The sequence below is a fragment of the Leuciscus leuciscus genome (genome assembly GCF_965113295.1).
Source record: "Leuciscus leuciscus genome assembly, chromosome: 4".
NCBI classification, from domain to species: domain Eukaryota; kingdom Metazoa; phylum Chordata; class Actinopteri; order Cypriniformes; family Leuciscidae; genus Leuciscus; species Leuciscus leuciscus.
In genome coordinates this window covers 11837467-11865447 of record NC_138728.1, presented here as the reverse complement: position 1 = coordinate 11865447, position 27981 = coordinate 11837467, and the positions used below count along the sequence as shown (strand labels likewise).

Below are 27981 nucleotides of genomic sequence, written 5' to 3'. Positions count from 1 at the left end.
TGAGCTGCAGTGCTCACAGATTGTTTTAATATTGCAGATACATCACACATAACCAATAAATTAACTGAATTTGACTGAAGAGCTCTTGAACTGTAATTCTCCACGATACACTGGCAGCTGCACAACAAACATGGTATTTCCTCCCTGGGTCCTCGGCCAGATGGGATATTAAGAATTGTCTAGCTAGAAATGTACCTGCTAATTGTATGTTAATTACAAATGGATCAATCCACAATCCTCCAGTGCACTATAAACCTGCTATATAGACCCAATCAATGTAGAACAAATCAACGCAAAACAACCTAATTTAAAGTCAATGTGTCTTGCCATTTGAAACCCATTTTAATAGCTAGATGTATTTAAGATTGAAATCTAATATTAAGCATGGAAACACATTTTTTGGTTGGTTTTATCCATAGGAAATCAATTGTTATCTACCTTGTCTAAATAGCTTGATAAGGTGGCACTAAAAACTAAAATATACAAGTGAATTAAAGCATCACAACATTGTTGTGAAAAAAAGAAAATTGTGTTAAAAAGGTTTATTTTTATGCTAGATCCATCACACTTGTATTTCTTTCATGTAGCACCCATGTGTGACGGAGGTGTAATCAGCCCCTTTTGACTTGGCAAGTGGGCCGACTCAAAGAGGACTACATGATGAAGTAAAGACAAAACTCCATAACTTCTTATAATTACCAATCAGCTCTGAAGCCCAGCACTAATTACACACCAGTGTGTCTAGGGCAGACAAGCAGGTCATCTCCTCTGCGGTTCCAGACAAAGAACTTTTATTATCTCTTCTGCTGAAATTAGACTATGATTGTTTTAAGATTGAAAGAGAGGCCAGGATCAGTTTAAGGATATAAAACGACAAGTTTGGGAGAAAGGAATATGATGTTCACATTTTTTTTTAAAGGGTAACTAAACCCTAAACCAACTTTTTTTAGTTAATGATCTGTAAGAATGGGGCTTTATTAGTGCTGTTCATTGATTCGAGTAACTTTTTTGACATTTGGGTATAAAGTGTTTTAATTTTACAATATATGGTGTAAAAACGTCTGAGTGCTGCCCTCTTAAGGTTGAACGGTGGCTACTGCAGTTGAATTTTCCTATTGGATGTTTGCGGTGGCAAGTGACGTAAGCAGTGGCAGGTGACGTAAGCAGGTTCCAGCTCACCACGCCCCTGGTACGAGCTCACCACGCCCTTGGTACGAGCTGGCGTAGATTTATCTGTAGGCTATTGTACAGTGGTCAGGAGGGTACGTAGGTGTAGTGTTGCTGGTTGCAACAGCACTGCTGGACTGCATAGCTTTCCAGCAGACTTGGAAATTAGGCGCCAGTGTTTGCATGCACTTGGCCTGGAAGACCGTGAGTGTGAAACCAGCATTTTGCGCGTGATTGCTTCTCCAACGCAATAGAGGTGGAAATGGGCTTCTCCACACAGCTCGCGCTGAAAAGCGACGCACTGTCAAACGCTGCTCCTCCTGCATGGACTCCACCACCGCAGCGGCGTCTTGATGTGAGTGATCATATATATTTTAATCACAATTTATGGTTAGGCTAAAGTTAATCCTTTGGGGTCGACAAACGCGTCGGCGCATTTTGATGAATTTTTTCACATAGCGGCAAAATATGAATATGCCTATAGAGAGCGCGTGCTATTGACATCAACTCGATAAAACTCATCAGATGCATGTACTTTACGTCGTCTTGCGACCCTGTGAGTCACTCTCCATTTTAGAGAGTCTGACAGCAGGTCTCAGGTGCACGCCCCCCCCGCTCACGGTTCATCCCCTCTATCTCCGCTGGTGTCTGCCCTCTTTTCTAGCATTTTTCAAATATTGCCAGTGGGTGGAGTCGGGCTCTGACCAGGGGTTTAGTTACCCTTTAATGCATCATCATCATCATCATTTTTAGTTTGTTTGGACTTCATAGTTTTAAAATGGAATTAGCAAATGAGTCTGTTCTGAAAGGGAAAAACGATGCTACAGTAAACGCAAATAATAAAATCCTCCTAAATGCAACCAAAAAGTGCAACCAAAAAATAGAGTTGTGAGTTAAACCCTATGCAATAACTATCCTCCAGAATGGCTGATGCAAGGTAGATTTTAGCAAAGCAAGCTCGGCCACAGGTGGTGTATAGATATATACATATATATATGGGAAAAATTGAGAGGAGAAAGAAGGGCAGATAGTAAAGACCTTCAATCAGAGAGTCTGGCTGGTCGAGTGGGTTTGCTATACGTATGTAAAGGTCAAGCCTGCACTTTTTAAAATGAAATAACACAAAAAAAGAAAAGGTCACCTCATCATTTCACTTGAAATAGTCATAAAGGAAGCAGATCAGACAAAAGTGTAAAATCTCATGAAACTCAATCCATTGAGCGGTAGAGACAGTCACAGCAATAACAATGACTCTGTTGGGACTTCTTTTTACAGTCAATGCTATACAACTTATAGAAAATCCTTAGAAATGAGTGCAACTTTACACCAATATATTAAAATTGTGTCCGATACCAACGTCGAGAATCGATAAATAGACAATATTAACATGCTATGCTATCTATACTGAGTAAATTAATAATGTAGCACTAAAACTACAAGTGAATTTAGGCATCATAACATTATAATGAAAAATAAATATTAATTTTGTGGTATGCTACAGATTACCTTTAACAGTGTTAATATATAATCAGTGTTTTAAAGATTAACTTGAATGTTAGATTATGACAAAGGTAGTCTAAATAGTTATCCGAAATGTGATGCATCTCTAACAAAAACAAAAGTTTCAGCATTAAATGTCCCAAGCACACAATTAGTTAGCCTATATGACAGACTTGCGCTGCACATGTTGCACTGTAATTTCCTTTTTGAAGTAATTTCAATCATATTTCAAGCAATTCAAAACCATCACGGTGAACGCATCTGAAGTGTCTCAGCTGAAGGAAATAATTTTTTTATCGGCATTAATATATCGGGCAAATTTTCTTATTGTGCCGATAACGATAAAAATGAACATATATCGGCCGATACCGATATGGTGGCCGATATATAGTGCATCCCTATAATGAACTATCATACATCATGTGTGCTTTTGAAATTTGAGATTACCTTGTATATATATATTCACATGAAGTGTAAAAAAAGGTATGCAGTAAACATGAAACCATACACACAGCAGTAGGTAATATGGTGCATCTGGTAAGGAAGATCAGTGGCTGTGTAAATGACATGAGACAGAGGTTTAGATGAGGTCATCTGCTCTCTTTCCAGATCAGGATGAAAATATGAACTCAGCATCTGTTATTTCACTAAGGCAGAAAATCACCTGGACCACTAAGAGCGTAAAGTCTATTTTTAGCCATAATTATGCAATCATTCCATGCATGCTAGAGCCAAAAAGAATGATATGGGTTTTAAATGGGATTTCCATGATATGCACACACACATCCACACATGCTTCGCCTGGGCTGGAGTTGGCAGGGTCTGGTGATATGATCACCCCAGGGCCTGTACTATCTGACAGGCTTATCATCCAACACGCTCACAAGATCAATCAAAACTACATGTTTCTCTGTCTTTGCCTTCTTTCGCTCCACACCCATCGCGTTTCATCAGCAAGGAGCATCATTCAGAGAAAGGCTCCGGGACGGGAAGATGGATGAGATTGTTCTGAGAGAGAGACAGAGGACGTGGCCCAACAGTGACGATGCCAATAAGAGAGACCTCGGTTCAGGCAGGAGTGTGAAGCATCCTTACACACATACACACTCGAAACTCAATCTAACACTCTTCACAAAAGCCAGTTCCTTTTGGCAAGTCTCTCTAAAGGTTGTCCTCCATCTGGAGACCCATTAAACTTGAAGGCTGTGATACACTGACTGCCCAATTCACTCGCACAGATCCATATGGCTGTTAGCGCTCTCGGGACCGACATTTCATCTGACCCTCGACGGCCAGGGGGTGCAGAGGTAAACTTGTGCCAGCTTTTTCCATGTAAATTAAAAATCTAATTGAGAGTTTGGAACAGATTCTTTAGAACAAGGTGAATTACAAATAATTCTCAATTTGGCCCATGCAAATTAAAGCTGAGGATGTGATTTCTTCTTGTAAATATTTTCTGTTTTTCATTATATCTCTGAATCTGTTGGATCTATAGATGCTAAAAATGAATGTCTGAGTGAGAGTGAGTGAATGAGTGAGTGGGAGGTGAAATCTCTCAGTCTCCTCCCATGCTGATCCACAGACTGGAAATTACACAGAGCATCTGTCCCCATACGGGCTCCTGACCATGGCCATAAAATGCACTGCTCCCATGAGCCTCAGCACTTCAGCTGAGTTTAGAGTTTTAGAGATTACCGAGGAAATAAATACATTAACATCCAGTTTTGATTTTAATAGTTGGCTGACTCTTACACCTTGCGAATTTAGCCCAGCAGTAGATAAATTCTTAGCATGAGAACAAAATCTTTAAGTAAAATCAAAGTTACCATTTGTTAACAACATTAAGTTTATTGCACTTTTTTGACTATTTTGGATTTAATGCTGATGAAGAAAATGATGAAACTCTGAAAACTCATTAAATTGAGTAAGACCATTTATAGTGTTATATAATAAAATAGTTTAAAATATATTCATTTATTTAAAAAAGAAATTACGGCTACACTGTAAAAAAAAATCCGTTAAATTTACGGTAAAAAACTGGCAGCTGTGGTTGTCAGAAATTTACTGTAAAAAATACGGTAGCAACATTTTAAGTTTTACAGTCTTAACTTAAATTTACTGTAATTTTTTTTATTTCATTATCTGATTTAATATTAATTTACCGATCTATTGAAGTACTAATGTCTGTTTTATACTATTGTAATACACTAACAACCACCAATCTCAGTGGTGAAGAGAGGGTTAGGCTAACCCTAACCCACATAATGAATCAAAGCTCATCACAAGCAGCTTTTCCACAAGTTGAGAAAGTTAATACTAAAATAAAGATGCGGCACAGTGTCATTCACACAAATACTAAACACCATCATGTTAACAAACATAAAATAAAAAAAATGCAATAAACATTAATTTAACAACATTAAATGAAACATAAAACCCTACTGTACATAACTGATTAGAAAAAAACTAATAAAAACTATGAAGAAACACAGTTATTTCAACAAAAATACATAAAATGAAGTGAAGTGTCCCGCAGGGAATTGTGGGAATATCAATTTACGTTTTTTCACTGTAAATTATACAATGACTTAAAATGTTATGATATTAGACTGTAAAATGACATTAAATATATGATCTATCACAGTTATTCACCGTGTATAGTAACCAATTAACAGTTTTTTACTGTAACAGTCTTTTACTGTTAAATCCAATGATTCACATAATTTCTTTCCATCCTTTACTATTAATGTTTACGGTTTGTTCAATAAAGACATGAAAGACTAATTTTACAGCCATTTTATGCAGAAATCCATGTAAAATAAAGGGTTCAAGTACCTTTTCCCAGCAACTATATATTACATCCACCATAATGTAACCTATTATTATTACAACTGTCTCATGGGTATTTGCAGTCTTGTTTTTTACAACACTGCAGAAAATAACACTTATTTTTTTCCTCAAAAGCTGTCATTTTGAAAGGTTACCTGATATAATTTAGTGTTTACCTCCCCCACAAATCATGTCATCTATAATAAGACTTTAAATGACATCACATTTTACATCATGATGGATAAACAGCAGCCAATCACAGAGCCAGTCAGATCTGCCAGCCAATTTAAGGTGAAATAGCTCAGATCTTACAATCCAAAACCTGATATTGCTGATGGAACACAAACACACAGAAGTCCTCTGAGACTGAGAGTAAGAAAGAGCGAGGGAGAGAGAGTACGGGAAGTCATTGTAATGTGGCTAACAAAGAAAGAAGAATACATTTCCATGGTGAGCCCGTTGAGGGGCGAACACTCACACTAAACTCATAAATCTCACAGACCACCGGGGCTAAAAAGGCTGTGCTGCCAAGAATAGTGTCAAAATTGTCAAGGGGCGTGAAATTGCAGTGTAGGCGTGTGTTTGTGTTTATTCATGTCCGCTTGTTGTTGTGACTTCAAAAGTAACACGGTGCAACATCTTCTATGATTTCTTCTTGCGAACATAAAAGCTCAAAAATGTAAATTGCTGAATACCAGAAAAGGAAACATCTGAGGCAACACTTCCTTGACACACTTTCTTTTCCGCTTGGGAATTTACTCCACGGAGAGTAGATCCAGATTTCCTTTTCCTTTCAACCTTCCTTAGTACCTTCATCCTTCCTGGAGACATTGCACTATTTCTTTCTCTTCCCTTTCTGGTTTTCTTCTATCGAGAGTTGCATTCGGCTGCTAAAACACCAAAGCGACCAACATGTGACATATAAAAAGTCATCTCATGTCAAGAAAAAAAGCAAACCGTAACCCGCCAGACACATACACACGATGTCTAGGGTATCAAATGTCTTGGGTGTCAAAGCGGCAGCACGCCACTGGAAAAACGATGCCAGCCCCTCTTCACTCTATATTGCCACAAAATAGCAAGCGTGTGTACAAGATTCGCAATCATAGGCAGTACCTCACTGCTGACAAGTCACTCTAAACACAAGCCCACTGTTTTGAACCAGAAGAGATCAAACTTCTTTAACCTCAATTCAGCCACCGACAGGGATAATCTCCCAGATTGGCATCCACACAGACAAAAGGCACGTTTTAACATCTAATTAGGGACCAAAGACATTTTGTACAACAGCTTAATGAGGCTGCGATAAGAGTATCATGAAAATATTATTTTGCACGCTTGATGCTCGGAAAGGAGCAGGGTCTCTGACCTCCTGTGCAGCACTGGAACATGGGTAATTCTCAACTCAGAGAGGAGCGGAGCCAGAGGTTGAGCCAGTCTCAGACTAGCATCAACTTTGAACATTAGTGATGACCAAAAAGCAAAACGTTTTCCCATTGTAGCAGTGAACATTGTGCTATTGTGCAATCTGTTGCGTGTCCAATGGGTGCCAACTAAAGGTTTGGAAATATAGTGATATTATTCAGTGATATAATATGATATATCATGATGAATGTTCCTTCTGCAACTATTTGAAATGGTCTTTATTCAATTCTGGAAATCGCACCTTATCCAGGCTTGCTTCCTTCTTGCAGCTCTCACTTGCAGCTACATACCGTAAAGACAAGTTTCACCAGTGTGTGCAATCCCAAATTCTCATCCTCCAAGCATCTTGTACAACAGTTGGACCCAAATTAACAAGAATACTAGCACAGTTGTAAAGGGTGTGCGCTGCAAAACTTGCTTTGATCCCAGACAAATGCTTCCAGGTAAGTCCCCAATGCAGTTGGGGATTCATCACACACAACAAAGAGTTCTCCTAAAGAACTCTTCCCACAAAACTGTGCAGATCTATAAAATTGAACAACTTCTAGAATCAAACTAAATGTCTTAGAAGACACTTCTCAAAACGGACAGGTTGAAGACTCATGGGCAAGCATTCCGACATGTAGCTTTGGGCAACCAGAGTTTGAATCCCAACTTGTTGTCCTTTCCATTCCCGCCCACCTCAATCTCTTCCACTTCGGTTTCTATCCACTCCCTGATTGTTGTTATCAAATTAGGGCAAAAAGGCCAATAATAAATCTTTAAAACACTACATTTTCCCCATCCAATACTTGTAGGGGTACTTGTAGTGTCCTGTCCCTTGAAACAACTGGTCCTACATGTGTTATTCTCAAGTTGCTTTGGATAAACAAGTCTAAATGAATACAGTAAAGGATCCATTCTGAATCTGAATGAGTTGCAGAGAAAAGATTGTGAAGAAATGTCTAGGGAAGGTGAAAACTTGTGTTTTAACCCATGGAAATCCCATCTGATCTTATAACTCAACTTCACAAGGGTCTCAGGATATTCAAGAGTAGGTTAAACAAGTCGACTTACCTGGGCAATCTCGTAAAGCAGCTTGTAGTGCTCCTCTCTCTTCTGCAGCGTGCACAGGTTACAGCCCATCTCGCCGTCGCGGGTCCCCCAACAGATCTCTGGCAGTAGTGCACGCAAACAGGCACCCTGGGGATTTCCCTCAAATGTTGAGTAACGTCTTTCATCAGTGGGTACCTTTCACCCGTTCTTCTTTGTGTAAAAATCACGCATTGACCAGGCTGCCTGATGTAGCAGAATTCCTTGTGTATGACTGTGTGTGTGCATGCATCGTACCCCCTCGATCTCCTTGTGTCTCTCTCATCCACACTAGCTGACTAGCAGTCATCCACACACGCTGTACTAAACCCCTCTTCATAGAGACACACCCCCCTTATCTCTCTCTCTCTCTCTCTCTCTCTCTCTCTCTCTGTCTCTCTCAGTGCACATGACTACACCTACTCTAGCTCATGAATAATAATGAGTATCTGTTGGATATTCATTAAAAGATGATGTAGAAGGTGCTGTGACTGTGTTAACTGGGTATTTATCACAATAAGGCATTAAATAAGATAGTAATGACCACCAACTAAACAACTACAAATACATCTCATATTCAGGTAACCCTAATTTATTGATTGATTGATTGATGTTGTTTTTTTCACAGTCATTAGAGAGTATGCAGTTTTTTCAAGAATAGGGATCTGACTTGTGAATGGAGAATAAATACTTTCGGTTTTCAATATTTTCAGTCAAGTGTGAATTATTGTTGTCTAAAGGGATTTCAACCATTTTGTGAACACTGTGTCCAATCCAGACATGATGCAATATTGCAATAACAGAAAAAAGTATGTCCTTTATGTAAATCAGAGTTTTAACCAGCTGCGATTGGTTTTTATGTCTGCTGTGTGGGTCAGCCTTGCCGACTGAGAAATATCATATGTATATTAATCATTTAATATCTTCTCGGCTGTGACTGTATCGCTTTGTGTACCAGATTTGGCCACCTTTTATCTGCCTGCAACCTTCGGCTGCAATTTGCCTCCCTAGTGGTAGTTGTAATGAACTTTCAATGTGTTCATGAATCACGTTGGAAAACAAAGCAAAACGACAGAAAGCAAAACAACCATCCATTTAAAAAAGGTATCAGGACTTGCTCAAGTTGGATCCGAAAATCGTATATCCCACATAATAGTCTGTCATAAGCATTAAAATGGCGCTAGACAAACTGGTTGGGTCACTCTGTCATCAATTGCATTATAATTTACAATATTTTGGCCATCAGCCACCCTGCTCTCAATATCAACACTGACATTTTAAACTATAGTATTGGTTGACCACTGTATACATAAAGCCACATATCCTGGACAGGGGCAAGAAATCAACTGAAAAACCCTCATTGGATGACCACTATTCTGAATATTGCAGGGGGACATCTGCAACTCATACTCTATGGTGATTATGGTCCTGCTGTATTTACCCACACGTGTCAGTGTTTGATAAATTAGATTAATGTTGAAAGACAATGGTCCAGTAAATATGCAAAAGAAACGGGAAGAGACACAGACCTCTATTGATTGTCCTCAAATTAGTTTCCAGATTCACAGAGAGAGTAAAAGAGAGACACGCTGTGATGACAGTATACCATAGAGGCAGTTGTCCACTGGCTGCGAGACTGCTCTCTTGGGAAGCAATAATCCGATTTGCAGAGCTTTAATTTCACTCAGTGGGTTTGGAAAGAATCTGAGCCAACTTTGCCCAAACAGGAGTTTCTCCCTTCCAAATACTCCCTCAACAACCCTCCACAACGTGTGCCAGGAGATACTGAATTCTGGAAGGTGCTTACTAACTCCATTTCCCTCCTTTCATGTTAACTCTTTCCTCGCCATTGACAGACTTTTCCATCATTTATGAGACAACGCTTCCCCCGCCATTGACGTAATTATATGGCTTTCCGATTTTTACGCATCTTCTGAAAGAGAACAGAATCTCCGGATCAAAACAGGCAAAAAAGAAGAGTTAGAATAAAAGTTGCTTTTTTTAAGCAGCAGCTCTATTCTTTTGATATATTGCATGTTCAAATATTCATGCAACAAAATATTCTGGGGGCCATGTACGTTCTGTTCAAAAATGCTGGCGCTGGCTGACTGGCAACTTCTTTTGAAAACGCTAGAGAGGAAAGAGTTTAAGAGGCTCCAAACAGCCTATAATCGGAGATGGTTGATCAAGACATTAAATAAAATAAATAAATAAATCACAACAATTACTGCTAATAATAATAACCACAACAAAAAAATACTACTATAATATTGTTTGAAAGGTAAAAGCTATAAAACAAACCATGTTTATTCAATCACAAAACATCACCTACTACTGGTAATGAATCACTAACTAAACAGAACCATGAACCATCAAAGGGTTTCTTTTCCATTTAATCAGATTCCATTTCATTCAATGCCATTCCATTCTATTCTATCCCTTTCCACTCTAATTCAAAGTTCTAATCCATATTCACCAAGGAGGGAAAGGTCATCTGCAGGGATCAGAAGGCGCTGTAGCAGATAACATCAGCTGGTGACACCACGGGTCACTGAAGATGACCCCAAAAGGTGACATCATCAGGGATAAAAGTGCCTAGAGATGCTACAAAAAGGTGACCGCACGTATCAATTGGGTGTCTGAAAGCCCTGAAACTGCTTAATAGTATGTCTGAGTTAGCAAAAACAGCTAAAGCAATGCCCATCAATTGGTTAAGATTAGCATTCATACCTCTACTCTCATTTGATCTGCGCTTAAGACAGCAGGGGTGCGTGATCTTTCATGTATACCGTTCAGGCACCTTGAGAACTGCACTTCTGTTCTTTTGCAAGCAAGGGCAGGGGAAGATGTGAAACACCCTTCAGTGTCATTCACACAGTTAAGACGAGTCATCAGTTTAGAGATACAAAATCCAGCAGACATCACCATCTGGGCCTCTGATTCCTTCGAGCATGATACAAGTTGTTCATAAAAGTCCCATGTGTTAAAATAATAAATAAATGAAGTTAATTATGGTCTAGAGCCATTAATCATGCAACAAATATCTACTGGATGGTCTTTACCTATAATTAGGGATCATTATGAAGACAATACTGCATTACGTAATTGATATATATTATTTAAGGGCTATTTGAGACCCTCAAGTGTTGACGTATGTGAACACCTTTAGATGACCGTTTACACAGTACATATACTGGAAAACACAGACTAAAATGATGCACCCTGAGCAGGTGGTGTTTGAATGGAGATATCAGCATGACTGAGGGCTAATGTGCCATGTATCTCAATGCCCAAAAAACATCAATTATTTAAACCTATGAATCATTAATTGGAGCAAAAACACCAGTATAGCTGTTGTTAGAGCCCAGGTTGAGGGGATGAAACGTGAAAACACTCCAAATAGAGATGCTTCAAAGAGCGATGATGTTGAAAATGCATGAATACTTTAGGCAGCAAGAGTTCTGGATGAATACAATAAAAAAAAAAATCACAGAACTCAAGACTATCTGTTACAACAATATGCAATATTAACTTATGAAATATTAATACAGTAGGCTACCACAAAGATGGGATTCAGGATCTACTGTAATTTAAAACTAGATGAGCCAGATGTTTGTATTGTAGTGGTCTCAGACTTTTAGATCCAATGCATATTATCTAGTGTTCAATTTGTCAATTTTTACATAAGCACATTGTAAATCATGATTTAAAAAAAAATATATATAAACATTTTATATAGTTGATTATGTTTAGCTGGTCTCTGATTTAAATTCAGTGAGTTATAGTTTAGTTATAGCTTGCACTTGCTAAATGACACAAAGCCATTTAGCAAGTGCTTAGTTTAGTGATTAGATTAGGTAAAGTCAATTTTCTACCTCACAATAAAAAAGAGATCATGAATCGTGTGCTAAAAATGTAATTCTTTCAGTTGATACAAAAGCATAGACAAATACTTGGACTTTCTGAATAGTGGTTTAAAAGTTTTCAACAGCAAGACCAACCAGAGTATTGCAATCCAGCCACAGTTGGAGCAAAACAAATAAAACTGATTTCAGATGTGTCCTACGGCCCGCCCCCCACCCATAGATGCAAAAGGACCCCAGGTCCTGTTATATGTCCTGATTCAAGTCAAAACTGAAACTCATCTGCATCACACAGCTGAGTCTCACTTTACGTTGTGGTCAGAATGACCGTCCCATTCCCATACACATTCAGACATAACCTGCCCTCACGGACCGCCCCAGTAGTGGCCCTAGGGCACGATAACCCAGCAACATAAACACACACACGCTGCTGGAGCCCTATTCCATCTCTGATGCTTTAACTCAATAGACCACTCCTCATAAAATCATTATGGGGCTTCCCTGGTGCCCCCTCCGGCTTCCACTCTCAGGTGGTCAGATTGGAAACAGCACTGGAGGGCCCCTTTACAGCCAAACAGCATCTGTGCCAAACGTGAGATGCCTGCCATTAAGAACTGAAATAAACTGCTCGCCATGGCCGAGATTGCTATTCGGTTTCATTTCAACAGCAGGGCTACCGTAAAATAATGCCGTCCTGTGTCTGACTCCATCCTTTTCTCTCTAGCAGTCTTTTTAAACTCATCTCTGTCTCCCTCTCCTGATTAGTTGAACGTCCGCTTGGTGTCAGGTTGCTCATGGCCAGCTGCCTGCTGTTGCTTCACGTTTGCCCCACATTTATTGTCTTAAATTAGATATTTCACACTTCCTACGCGGAGCGATTGTGAATCAATCTCACGAAAAACATGTTCTGGTCATATCACACCCAAAAAGAAGACTATATAAAAAAATATAATAGGCTATAATATAATATAATATAATATAATATAATATAATATAATATAATATAATATAATATAATATAATATAATATAATATAATATAATATAATATAATATAATATAATATAATATATGTAACAACAACAATTATAATTATTATTACATTTTTGTATATTATATTATATTATATTATTTTATATTATATTATAGCCAATTATAGCCTATTATAGTATCGCCTATTATATTGTAATAGTAGTATTTAATAACAATACTTTTTACTTAATATGATTTAATATTATATATTAAAAGTATTTAAATATTTATATATTATAATACTGTTTAATAATAATAAATATTAGAATTATGATTACAATTTTAAAATAGAATATAAGGCCTTTTTTTTACCCTACTATTAAGATTATTTTTGCACTGTGCCATTATTTTAAAAGACAACTACAAATATTTTCTCAATTAAATCTTATTACTGTATCTTTACTGGATGTTTTACTCATAATTTTGTTTGTCATTCTCATTTCTTTATATTTTGATGGAAAATATATGTAATAAATGCAAATTAATCATTTATGTTATGAAATTATAATTAATATTAAAAATTAATATTACATTTAGAGTTAGTCTATAGCTTTATGAAATATAAAAAATAACACAAGCCTATGGTATATCTTCATATAGATAGCTAAGCAAACATATGTCTACACCAGCTGTTCATCAATAATGCCATAGCTTATAACTTGATTATTGTTGTGCATGATAGATCAAATGGGCAGAAGCTACAACTCAAGTAAACAAACAGGACAGTGTTTCTCTCTCTTTCCTAATCTTCCTCTCAACTCTTTCTTCCATCTGTGTGTCCAGCGCAGTGAATCTGATATTTATCAGAGGTGTGGTTAAAAGCCAAAACAGCCTAATCTAAGCCTACCCAACAGAGAGAGCTGGAGGCTTGGGGTCAGATTTGTCACACTCCAGCAAGCCCCTCTCTGGGTTTAAAGGAGATATTCAGATATTCACATGTACTTCCGTTTAGTTCCAGCTGGTCGTGATCTCCTCTTCCTCCTCACTGGCCGGGTGGTGCGCGTCTGTTCCTGCGATAAGACGACACTTCCATTGTCTCTTCCTTCCTCCCTGGACACTCTTTTATCCACAACTCAGCCGTATAAGCTCAAACACATAAGCTTTCCCCCTAAAAGCTAAACTTTATCACACCGAGGATTTACATACAAAAGAGGCCTTTATGTTGAAGGTAAGCAGAAGGCGACAATATGCACAGTCAGCAGGGGCTTGAAGTGGCGTGTGGCATCTCTCCTGAGAGAAAGTAAAACAGTAGGAGGTGCATTAAGCTGGATGTGTTGGATTTTAAGAGCTCAGGTCTGGTCAGGAGCTGTAGTGCTCACTAAATTCATTTGAAACTCTTTCTCTGGGACCAGCCAGCTAGCAGGGGACAAATCAATACTCCACATAACAGTCTGGATGGAACAAGGGCTTCGGATCCTGTGGATCTGGCTAAAACAGATCTATACGTCCAATCTAAACAAATCCAAACACACAGCTCTATACTATCAGACGGCCCATTGCTGCAGTAAACAGCCCAATAAAACTTTTACTGGCCTTGTTCCCCAGGGCGAAGTAGCATCTAAATGATACAATGACCTATCTGACACATTTGTGATCCAATTTTACTGCCATCATGGGCCACAGTAATTGTTGAGGAGCATGTAACATGGTTATGGTTAGCACTCCTCCTTGTATGGTCAATACAAAGCTAGTTTTGACCCTTCATGCAACCATTTAGTTTTACACTTTTTTTACACATTGATCAAATAAAATATGTTGAAGTGCATCCCATTAGCACTAGATTGTTAAAAAATATTAGAATAAAATAAAAATAAATAGTTATTGATTATATATGTCTAAAATAAATAAATAAATACATTTTAATATAAATAAATACATTTATAATATAGATGCTAGTACCAGGCTGGACTCCCTTTTGCCCTCAGCACTTCAGATTCTTCACAGAATGGATTTAACAAGGTGCTGGAACATTCCTCAGAGATTCTGGTCCATATTGACATGAGTGCATCACGCAGTTGCTGCAGATTTGTCGGCTGCACATCCATGATGCGAAACTCTAGTTCCACCACATCCCAAAGGTGCTCTATGAGATTGAGATTTGGTGACTGAGGAGGCCGTTTGAGTTTAGTGAACTCATTGTCATGTTCAAGGAACCAGTTTGAGATGATTTGAGCTTTGTGACATGGTGCGTCATCCTGCTGGAAGTAGCCATCAGAAGATGGGAACACTGTGGTCATGAAGAAATGGACAACAATACTCAGGTAGGATGTGGTGTTTAAACAATTCTCAATTGGTACAAAGGGTCCCAAAGTGTGCCAAGAAAATGTCCTTGTGTCAAGAAAATGTTTCGCTGCCTATTGCACAAAAAGCCCATGGTTAAAAATATGAAAATAAAATATATATTCAATATAAGAAAGAAAGAAAGAAAGAAAGAAAGAAAGAAATAGCCATACGGCTGTGACATTGAGTGAAGCTTGACCTAAGGTTTGAGCTCATGCCCTTCTTCAATATGCTAATAGTATGGTGTGGGACACTATCAGCTTACAGGCCCATCCACAGCCTCACTGAATACAAACACACACACACGCGCGCGCGCACACGCACACACACACACACACACACACACACACACACACACACACACACACACACACACACACACACACACACACACACACTTAACCTTATGGAACGCACACAAAATCATTCAATAAAACTAGACACTTCTGCAGAGAAAGAACCTATTGAAATGTTTTTGTGCTGCAAACAATGGCAGCAAAAGGAAAGAGCCGAAGGGGAAAGCGAATGTGGCCCTGGGGAATTATTCCTCATTTAAAGATAACCACATAAAAGCCCCAGACTCAAAATGTGAGTAAAAAAAAACAAAAAAACAACATCATTTAAAAACAGTAAAATTTCAGGACTTGAAAAAGGAGAGCTTAATATTTTAAAGCTACGGAAAGATGCTAAAGCTTTTCGGGAGAATCTCTTAACATTCAAAATTACAACCTTCTTCGGATATCAAATATTACAACTCAACAGATTTTTGAGAATCAACCATGTCTTCTCCAATAACCATGCACTTTACAACTGAGATTCGCAAATACTATGATGGGTAAAGTGCGACAGTAAACATTTTATTGGAAAAGCAACAAACGCACCATAAAACAAAACATCTTTATTACCAGTCCAAAAGCCCTCAACCTGAACGAACGTGAAGTTTTGCTAAGAACCTTGTAAAATAAACAGAATTCCTCAAGCAATGGCCTACCAAGCAAACCCATCTCCAAAGTTGAAAATCGATATTTGAGAAGGGCCTAGGCAAAGATGCTTGCATGGAAATCCACTTGATGGAGTGCAGGCTGTTATGATTTTTCTTTCTCTCTCCCTCTTCAAAATTGTTCCCCCAGCCTTGTTGCGGTTGTCATAGCAACCCTGCTGTATGACGGAGTTGGTGACAGAGAGGTGGAGAGGTGAGATTTATCTCAGAAATGGGTTTTGGAGCTGCAACGGTGCTCCTCGCTTTCCTGCGAGTGCTGCGTAAAGCATGAATACGTTTATTTAAAACAGGCCTGACAGATGACATATGCTTATATGGCCATATCTTCACATGCCATGGATGGTCGGAGCGCTTGATGAAAGGAATAGCTTTTATCCTTCTAAAAGCACGTATAGAGGTTGACTGATCCAGAGACAGCAGAATAAAGGCTGTAAGTGACAGTTGTTTTATCTCTGAGGTAGTGATTGCTCCTCGTTTTATCGTCGTCGAGACAGATGTCATTGTGCATTTGCCATCAGCAACAATCCCCTTAACAGTGAGTGTGCTGTGCATCTGCTCTTGTTATACTTTCCATATAATACATCACATTCACAGAAAAAATAGTTCACCATCAAAAGAAAACTATCATGTCCAATGACTTTTATATCTAACTACACTGTATTTTAAACACACACACACACACACACACACACACACACACACACACACACACACACACACACACACACACACACACACACACGTACATTCACATGCATACATCCATGCACACATGCATACTGTACATCCCTACACATACATACACACATACACACACACACACACACACACACACACACACACACACACACACACACACACACACACACACACACACACACACACACACACACACACACATAAATACTGTACATACATACATACATACACACACACACACATATTTTAATCACATAGGGATTCAGTGCTTTGAATCCCATCAACAGCCATGAATCATCCGGGTTTTACACGGTATTGGCTTCAGAGCAGGAGAATCAAAGTTCTCCCCAAATGGTCTGCCAGTCTCTTCATATTAAAGGGATAGTTCACCCAAAAATGAAAATTCTGTCAGTAATTACTCACCCTCATGTTGTTCCAACCCCGTAAGACCTTCGTTCGTCTTCGGAACACAAATAAGGGATTGAAACTTGCCGGCCCAGAAAAGTTATTAAAGACATCGTTAATATATATTTACATTTACATTTTTATTCATTTAGCTGACGCTTTTATCCAAAGCGACTTACAATTGCTATATATGTCAGAGGTCGCACGCCTCTGGAGCAACTAGGGGTTAAGTGTCTTGCTCAGGGACACATTGGTGTCTCACAGTGGATTCGAACCCGGGTCTCTCACACCAAAGGCATGTGTTTTCACAATGGTGTGGATGCTATCCTTAAAGTTATCTTTAGTTATCGTCCTTGGTGTGAACGGTCCTCCAGTCTTATGTATATCTATTCTTTTGTCTAGTTCATTTTGCAGCTTATTGATTCTAAAAACCACCTAATTAGACATGAAGAAGCCCTCTGATCCTCTTTGAAGCACTTCCAAGCAGACATGACCCCGATAACACATAGAAAGTGTGAGAAAATCTTGCTTAATAGTTTAAATAACATTTTTCCCACCTCTGGCTGCCTCTGAATCACTTATGACCCATTGAGTTGATGTTTAACCACCTATTCACTCACTATATTCAAGGCTCTTACTCTAAAGACCTTCAGAAGAGTTACAGATGGCAAGCAATTACCCTGGAGGACAATAAGGCATGAAACCTCACAAAAGCTGTCACTGTAAGAGCAGGTATAGACTTTGTGTTATCACACGGCTCAGTGCAGACACATATCACAGAACTCTAGTTCAACAGACATTTGATCTTAAGAACCGTGCCCATTCATGCACAGCATACTGCAAACCATTCTGCAACTGATAAAGTAAATGCAGTATAGGCGGCTTAGTGGTATTTTGCCTTAACGCGATCCTTTACCTTCAAATACCTTCAGCGACATATTTTCAGAAAGATAATAAATGACAGTACCAATGCAACTCCAGTTCATCAATTACTCTCACCATAGGCTCATTTGACTCAGTCTGCTGCCTTATGAGAGCATTAGAAGCCTTCCTATTCTTTGTGTCTAATTAAAACCTGATTTATAACATAGCTGGAGACCTCACAGACCATAAGTCCCAGGGTCAGGGGCGGTCAGTGAGACGCCCATCAACCAGGAAGTGAATACCTCACTGATCTGGGAATGACATATGTAATGGAACAAAGAATTGTGGGATCAGGTGCTTCGGCCTGAACTGTACATGGGATTTTGTGCACCTGCAGCCCACCCCCTCGATTTGGTCCCAGGACAGCCATTTGCTCATTGGCCTGTTACGTCCAATAGCAGCTGCAGTAATTGGCTATTTCAGGGCCGTGAAGGTTGAGCTAGCAAGGGGAGACAGGCCAAGCAAGCCAGATGTCAGTAACAAACACAGCCCTCATTTATCAATTACCACAACCAACATGTGAGTGACATAATCACAGTCTGGCCATGTGTCACCAAGAACATCTTACATATTTCCTGTTGAACATGTTTTTGTTTTTGTTTTTTGCAGATATAAAGATTAAGCATGAGAATTGTAAGTAACTATATACTTAAATATATACTAATCAATAAATAAATCAATAATAAATCAATAGATAAATTAAATTATATGGGTATTCGATATTATATTCGAATATTCTGTTTTTCTCTCATATCATAATTCAGACTGTAAGAGTTTTTCTTATATTTTACATTTGGAAAATCATTTTTATTTAATTTCTTTATTTTTTTTATTTCAGATTTCAAAAAATGTAATGAAAAAAAATGGGGGGAAATTACATAAAACAATTTCCACATTTTAAATGTAAAAAATTAAAATGGACAATTAAAAAAACTGAAATCTGAATGAAAATGACTTTATCCCTTAATTTCTGGCCTGGTTTTGGCATTGCTTCTTGTCTGCTTGAGTAGTTTGTCTCAGCTGACCGCTTCAACACAGCACAAGCTGTCGTACATGATAAAATATCCCTGATTTCCAAAAGGCATTGGGCTTTTAAATTAAATTTTCAGCTTTGGTGATAATGCCTCCATTTGTGTGCATGTGTGTGTCGGGGTGTCTGTTATCGAAGGTCACTATCACTATAGTCCTGCTGCTGGTCAGATGATCAACTTTTATGACTACTCACAGAGAACCAGCATTACTAAGAGATGGAAGGAAAACACCATCTCAGAGTCTCCTAATTAAAATATTAGACTCTCAGGAATAAGGGTCTCCAGTGATGTCAAACAGATATAGCCGCTTTAATAAGCAAGATTGTGATTATGGCAAATGGCAGAGCCCTGCTTTATTCTTTCTCTCATTAAAGACGATAATTGCACCACACATCAAATAAAAACAGGCAGGAGGGTATAAGGGCCTAAGCATGTTTAATATTGTTACTTTTTTCCGGTGCAATTTTAACTTGACACATTTGCTAACAGCATAGCAGCATCCATTACGGAAGGCTTGATAAATTACGGAGGTCCGAATTGCAGTGGCAGAATAAATTTCAATTACTCCATTATCTAAAATTGGATTTCTCTGAAACCCACAAATACACACGGACACATGTATCCACCCCCCGAGCGCACAGAAAAAGCACAGATGCAAAAAAAAAAACATTCACTGAAAGGTCACCCAGAATCGAGACTTTGATGTGGTCAACAAAGTTGGTCAAAATCAAACGATTCGTATAAAGCATTAGCATCTCGCAATTCTTTGAAGATGAGCAAGTGTCTTTGGACCGCCGCCTGTGCTGTGTTTGATTGTGAAAACTGCTGGTCTCTCTATAATTTGGGGTTATTTCCCAACAAGCATTGTCCACTGATTATCTGCTGGAAAAGCAGTGGATCTCTCGGATAAATCAATTGCTAAAAGTACAGACTACCAAAAAGAACAAAAGTACATAGTGGATTTACAATAAGGATAACAGGTTTTGTTTTGAAAAACTCATCAATGGCTGGGAAGCGTTGTGCCATATAAATGACGTAAAATCTCCAATGGTTAACAGCCACTCTACATCTACTTGGAACATCCATGAGAAGAGAAGATGAAGATGAGAAGAAGCTATGCCAGATTTGTGAACAAACTCAGTTGAACCAGAGTCTTTGCACCCAAATAAGAGGAAAAAACACTTGAAATCTGATCTGGCAGATTTCTAAGGCACAAAAAAGACAGACAGATAGATAGATCTTTAACTGAAAACGAGATACACAACAAACTCACAATAATGAAGCTGGATGTGCACAAGGTGAACCCAAGAATCAGTAACAATTGATCTTGGACCGAAAGCCATTGCTTTTCAATACAGCTCCTCCAAGATGGTTAGTCTGACTGCTAATCTTCACTAAAAAGCTGTCTGGATTGCCTCCTGAGAACAGACAACAAACTTGCAACTAATGGTGTATCTCCTGAATGGAATACAGCTTTAACCACAAAAACATTAACAATTAGGCTAAGGTTAAGGATAGACGGATGGGAAATCTATTCACATGCCTGAGACCACACTGAGCCTAAAGTCCTACAATAACATAAAATGGGAAGGAAACGGCAGTGCAGCTAATGTAATCAGATAATTAGCATAATTAGCATTGATAACAATAACCAGAATTACCAAAACCAACACCAATTCATTCATTGTATTTGAAAGGAAAATGCGCTGTAAACGGTAGACCAATCACAACAGACTGGGCTGTCTGGCCAATCAGAGCACTGTAAGCTCGTGGAAAGGAGGGATTTAGAGAGACTGATACATCCATAGAGTCGTTTGAGAATCATTGAAAAATGTGGTGATGTGCAATGTATATTATGAGAAAATTTAAGTGTTTAAAATGTAAAGCTGTTGTAGGAGACTCCAATTCAAAACCAGGAGCCTTTAAAAAAGCATAATAGGGGCACTAAGTTAAAACATACTGTATTTTTTAAAGATTTTTTTTTTTATGCCTTTTATCAAGAAAGTTCGACGCCCTGGGCCTTGAACTCGGGTCGCCCAAAGCTAAAAAAAAATTAAAATTGTCAGGTCACTGACCACTAGGCTATTGAGACTAGATTTTTTTTGCAATTTGATAAATATGGAGTGGATGGATGGAGCTTAAACAGCATCAATTTGAGAAATATTATCCTAGAACCTCAGTGTGTCAGAAATATGGGGGGAACAGAATCCGACGGCAAAAAAACAGCTGTCGGAATCCGTTCCCCCACTCCCATTATGAGAGGTGTTGATTTAATGGCTTAAAAAATGCTGATTCTATTTTGTGTGTGGATGGAGCTTAACGTGCATCAGTTTAAAGATTTTTATTTTTTTTTTGCCTTTTATTATGATAGGATAGTATAGTATCTAGAAAGTTTGACAAGCCGGGACTTGAACTCGGGTCTGAAAAACAATGAATATCAGTGCAGAGTGCACTGACCACTAGGCTATTGGGTCTAGCATTTAACTGCAATGTGATAAATATTAGAACCTCATTGTGTAAGAAACATAGGGGGAACAGAATCCGACGGCAAATAGTTCAGCTGTCGAAATCCGTTCGACGTGTGTGTGGATGGAGCTTAACTTGCATCAGTTTAAAGAATATATTTGTTTGCCTTTTATTATGATAGGACAGTATAGTATCAAGAATTTGACGTGGCTTATTTGATGTGGCAGTAGTCTATTTTACAGTAAAAACTATAATCCATCCAAAACTAGTCAACGAAATGTTGTCTTTTTCATATTTCGTCTGTAACATATCGTTTTTATGATATATTAGGCCATATAAATGTTAATTTGCAGTTTAATAAGTTGCTTATACAAAGACATTTTATTTCAACATATTTAAGTCGATTTTTACTCATCTCAGGCTAGCAATATAGTTTGGTAAAAGCTGTTCATTCATTCACACACAGAAACGCGATTTAAATTTAAACAGTGTTTTTGTGGTTTACATACACTATTCCATATCGCTACTAGAACAAAGCACTTTAAGGGATACTTCACCTCTGGAAAGATAATAATAATAATAATAATTCATTACATTTAAATAGCGCTTTTCTCAGCACTCAAAGCGCTTTACATAGAAGGGGGGAATCTCCTCAACCACCACCAATGTGCAGCATCCACTTGGATGATGCGACGGCAGCCATATTGCGCCAGAACGCCCACCACACACCAGCTTACTGGTGGAGAGGAGACAGTGATGAAGCCAATCAGTATATGGGGATGATTAGGAGGCCATGATGGACAGAGGCCAAGGGGCAAATTTGGCCAGGATGCCGGGGTTACACCCCTACTCTTTCGAAAGACATCCTGGGATTTTTAATGACCACAGAGAGTCAGGACCTTGGTTTTACGTCTCATCCGAAGGACGGTGCTCTTTGACAGTATAGAGTCCCCATCACTATACTGGGGCATTAGGACCCACACAGACCACAGGGTGAGCGCCCCCTGCTGGCCTCACTAACACCTCTTCCAGCAGTAACCTGGTTTTCTCAGGAGGTCTCCCATCCAGGTACTAACCAGGGCTGCGTTTCCCAAAAGCATCGTAAGCCTAAGTTGATCGTAAAAACGATCGTACGACTGATCTTAATATTACGGTCTGTTTCCCAAAAGCATCGTAGCTTAAGTAGCACTTGAAAATCTTCGTAGAACTACGAGTGCTCTGGAGTAATCGTACATCCCCAAGTGCATCGTAAGAAGACAGATTTATGAGGACACCTGCAGGACAACCGGCAGATTACACTTTTATCTAGATTTAACAGATTACACTGCAAAGTGAGTACAAATATAAGGTTTTGATTGTACTTTTTTATTGTACACTTTATTGTACTTTTTTTTTTAATGAATGTATAAATTAAATAATAAAAAAGGGAAGAAAAAATACACATCTAAATTAAATTAATGAACAAAATAAAATCATAAAAGAACGAAGCAATGTGGGAAATATACTTCAAAGACTGGGCAAAATATGGATGAATAATAAATAAAAAAATCGGTCAATGACTTGCTGACGTGCACGAAAACCAGCCATGTATTGGGCATTTCTTGCGGACCTCCTTCCTTGATCTTTGAACACCCCGGGTTGCAGTTAGTTTGCAATGTCCACCCAGATGTTTTGTTTTTCCTTATTTGTATGGTGTCCTTTAAATCTGTTAAAAATAACATCTTTGTTTCGCCTCTAAAATTAGGCCTACATTAATTTAATCTTTTTTGAAAGGTATCTTTTCTTGTTTGTCTTTTTGTTCATACATTTTGTCAGTAGGCTATCTCTGCCTGAATGTAGACTTTAGACTTGTCTTGATTGCTAATCCACAGATGATGATTATTAGGTTAAACCTAATAATTAAGGCTAAACGTTCAGAATACGATTCCATATAAGGTTGTATTTCAGCACTTCGCGAATGGACAGCGACTCTTAAGTAGCACGTAAAACGCGTTCTCGCGCGTTCATGTTAAGTGCACTTTTGGGAAACGCTCGTGGAATTGCTGCGAGCGTTCGTAACCTTGCACGTAGAAAGCGCTCTTAAGAGCTAAGATACATTGTTATCGGGAAACCCGGCCCAGGCTCAGCCCTGCTTAGCTTCAGTGGGCAACTGGTCTTGGGCTACAGGGTGACATGGCTGCTGACAATGTGAATGTGTATTTAAAATAGGTCATTTATGTATAAGAAATGTGAAGAAATTTTTGAATCTGGAGCTTTCTAAGCTGAGAAAAGCCAGAAAATGTATTTTTGGCTTATGTGGATGAAAGACAACAACTCCCAGAATGCACTTGCTTCGCTGCTCTACGAGGCCACTCCCAAGCCACGCCTCCCGGTTAGAGAGCGCAGTTGAAAACAACAAAGTTAGGCTACTAGTGAGTCTCCGTGACGAGTTTGCCCGGGATATCGAGATCGCCCAAAATGTCCGGGATTCGGCTTTTGCGTTCTACAGTCGCCATTCATCATGTTTACTGTGGCGAGCAGGACGAGGCTGAGGGCTTCGGGAGAACGGCGCGAGGCGGTGGCGTCATTAATGAGACGCACCAGTCTCCTATCTCTCACGGAGGAGCGGGAATTTTCTCAGCAATGTTAAAACGCACATCAACTGATCACTTGTTTAGCGTTCATGTAAACACTACATTCAGATTCACCAATCGGAATGAATTCAGTTAGATTGAAACAAAAGGTGTGCATGTAAACAATGAATGGCGACTGCAGAAAGCAAAAGCCGAATCCCGGACATTTTGGACGATCTCGACGGCCGGACATGTCCGGGAAAAAGATGATGGTAACCCATAATACTCAGCTTTCTCCTACTACTCAGCTTTCTCCACAGAACAAGAGCCTGCTAGCTTAGCTTCCAAAGAAAGACAGCTGAAACTATGTGTACATTCTGTGAGTGAGATCCCACCTCCTATGGGCGGGTTGAAAACCGGCGGGACAGCTCCTCCTACTAGCTGTAGTCTTTAGCCTCTGGCCAGAAAATCCTCAGATGACGCAAAATGACGATTTTTGCGTCATCGGAGGATTTTTTCCAGACAAAAAATACATAAATCTCTCATCTCAGGGGGATATGAGGGTGGAAAGCATGGTAATACCACAATACTACAGGTTTTCTACAAATACAAAGCTTAATGCTAAATCCTGAAGTATCCCTTTAAGAATAGCACTTACTATTCAATCCTCAGCTGGACCCGTTGCTCCTCGAAATGAAAATAAACCAGCACTTCTGAGGTAAATTTTCCAGGATTATTATTACGATATTATTCCTCACAGCGTCGCAACGTAAAGTACACTAATATGATTAAACTTGGTGTATTTTATCGAGCTGATGTGGGCGTTCACGGGTTTGCATGTATTGCCTCAGATCATTTGCGTTTGAATAGCGTGCGCTCTCTGTGGGCGTGGTCACATTAGCAGATAACGAGCTGTAATGAGCTGTACTGAGAAGGACTGACATCTCTCTCTTTTCATACAGATTACATAAATAGAGAATATTATTTTAGTTTTGAATTAGGTAATTTAAAAGCAGACAATTAAATGATTATAAAGATATATAGTTAGAGAACAGTTTATTTTTTCATATTTCTTAAGTCAGTATTGACTATAATGATGGAGTATTTTAAGTCTATTTTGCTGCTATGTGAAAAAAATCAAGCAAAACGCGCTGGTGCATTTGCCTACCCCACAGGGTTAGGGCAAGTCACTGTACAAGCAAAACCTTCTCTTTTTTTTACACTGGTCAATTTTTAGTTTTTTGCTTCAATAACATCTTACAAACTCCACCTCTTCCAAAATACAAGGACATGTGTGTAATATTAAACTAAAGCCATGCTGGGGTATAGTACCACAAATAGTGAACCATACTGGCACCTCTGACATTCTGTGTTCAACATAGCCTGCTGTGATTCAGGATGCACCAATTCTTATCTGGTATACTATATAGTACAGAACAGATGCATGTTAGGATACTGACTTGAACATTTAAGCTGTTTATGTGATGCAGACAAACTTATGGCTATTTAGAAGTGGTTTACTGCAGACACAGCCATTAAACAAAACATAAAATGCACTGAAATTATGGAAGGCAATATGACCTTTCATTCCACTAGAGATATTTACTGTAATTGAGTGTTATGTTGCCTAAGCCATGAGACATCTGGTTTCATTAAACACACTGAGGCACTCAGCAATATCATTTCATACAAAGCAAACACAATTTCGCCAAGAAAGCGGAGTGTTTACGATGATTAAAGGTGGATAAATGTGAGCAATTCTAATGAGAATAAGTTACTGAGGAAAAACTGATGATTCACCTCAAAATGGTATTTTGACCTTGTCATGGTTAGGGCTTCGGAATGCCATGGGTGGGACGGACCAGATGTTGATCGTCCTCTCTGGAACAGATTCAGCTTCACCCCTAAATCCCAACAGGGTTACTCTTGGGCCAGAGGTCATTGGATAATCCACACACGAAATCTGCCTATATTCAAACTAGAGGTATGAGGCATGTGTGATGGGATAGATGGAATGGGACTTAGGCATCTGTTACCTGATATATATATATATATATATCTTTTAAAACAAGACCCGATAGCTATAAAACATGTATTTACATGCAATAAAGCTTTTTATTAACAGGCTCCTACCACATCCAAAGCTGAACCTTATGAATAAAATCAATTACATTATACACACACTCTATTACGAACAGTCCCATATATCTCCAACGACTCACAAATAGGCATTATATTAAAGTGCGGGCACTGTAATGCATCATTGTCTGACATAATTAGCCTGACATGGACCTTATGACCTCTACACAATGCTCTCAAATACCATGAGGTCACCAGCACCTGGTGTGTCCTAGTGAAGCGGTAATAAGCAAAAAATATTAAATATTAAAAATATGAATACAACAAGGTTCAGTTGTACTATTTACATCCAACATAAATTAACAATGCTTTGATACTTGTGTGAGTTTAAGAGTTGTGTAAAGCTAATTGCTAATACTGGTCCTTCTCACAACTCCCTGCCAAAGCCATAGAAGCAAACACCATAAGCATATCTAGCAAAACGACCTAGAGGTGTGGAGCAGCTGAGGGAATATATAAATATATATATATATAAAAAATATTTGTTATCATTTCAGTTATTAACACTTGACTGAATGACTCTTGAAATAGAAGAACTTTACACAATCTCATAAGTGTGTTTATATGAGATTATAAAACATAATTGCTATAGCCACCATCTAAAATAATACTGAAAGCTTTATATCGTCATAAAAATAGTTATGGCAGAGATATAGAGATATAACAAACATTATTTTTGAAGTTTAGAGGGGTGATAATTGTCCAGCTGATGCAGCCAGATACGTTTTAACCTGATTTATATATCGAATAAACCCGGACATCTATATGGTGTATAGCGTTTGCACTTTATAGAGTCGAGGCCCGCGTTTAATGGAAAGTGCTCAGCTCACATCCATGCTCTCGCTCTCATTTTCTCTGAGTGATTAAGCTCAATTAACTCATCTCATTAAGGTTAATGATCTACTCCACCATTCTCCATTTCATGCTCTTGGGTGGAGGGGCAGCATAGACTGAAGTTGACATCCGTTATCTTCCAGTGAAAAGGGAACAAATCATTTTCTCTCAAATGACTTCTGTATTGTTTTCCTATAATTATAGAATGTGCTTTAATTATTTGATTCTGCTGTCTCCATTGCTCCTTTATTGCAGAAACATTGGTGGAATGTTGTGTTTTCTTCAGCGGTGGCCATTTCAGTCAATGTAGCTTTTAAAAACCCAACGCTCGTTTATAGGCTTTGTTTGGTACAGCAAAATTTGCACACCCAGTATAGAAGTATAGTACTTGTGCTATTTTTGCAGTACGTTTCCAGGGCACAATATGTACATTTTCAGTATGCACAGAATGAGGGATAAGCTACTATATTTGGCACAAGGTGCAGTAATCCTACAGAATTAGAAAAGTGCAATGCGTTTGACTTGACCTTCCATTTCCAGTGTAAGGAATGAACCTGAAATGATTATTACATCTCCTTGACCCATTATTTGATTAGAATGACAAATATTAAGCCATTATATATATAGGCCTATAGGGCTGACAAATGACAAATTATTATATATAAAAATTATTATATATTAACTTTTTCATTTTACAGTGAAATTATACAATAATAATAATGTTATTTCTTATAAATATTAGTATAGTCATTATACACTCACCTA

At 38.5% G+C, this 27981-nt stretch overlaps 1 protein-coding gene across 1 annotated transcript in view; it reads right to left on the bottom strand.

The window, feature by feature from the left end:
* Positions 1-8270, bottom strand: part of pdzrn4 (PDZ domain containing ring finger 4) — a 28251-nt gene extending 19981 nt beyond the window's left edge. The window contains exon 1 of the mRNA XM_082166723.1: positions 7978-8270. Within this exon, the coding sequence (XP_082022849.1) occupies positions 7978-8046 (69 nt within the window). The 5' untranslated portion in view covers positions 8047-8270. The remainder of the gene's footprint in view (positions 1-7977) is intronic.
* Positions 8271-27981: the final 19711 nt, after the last annotated feature.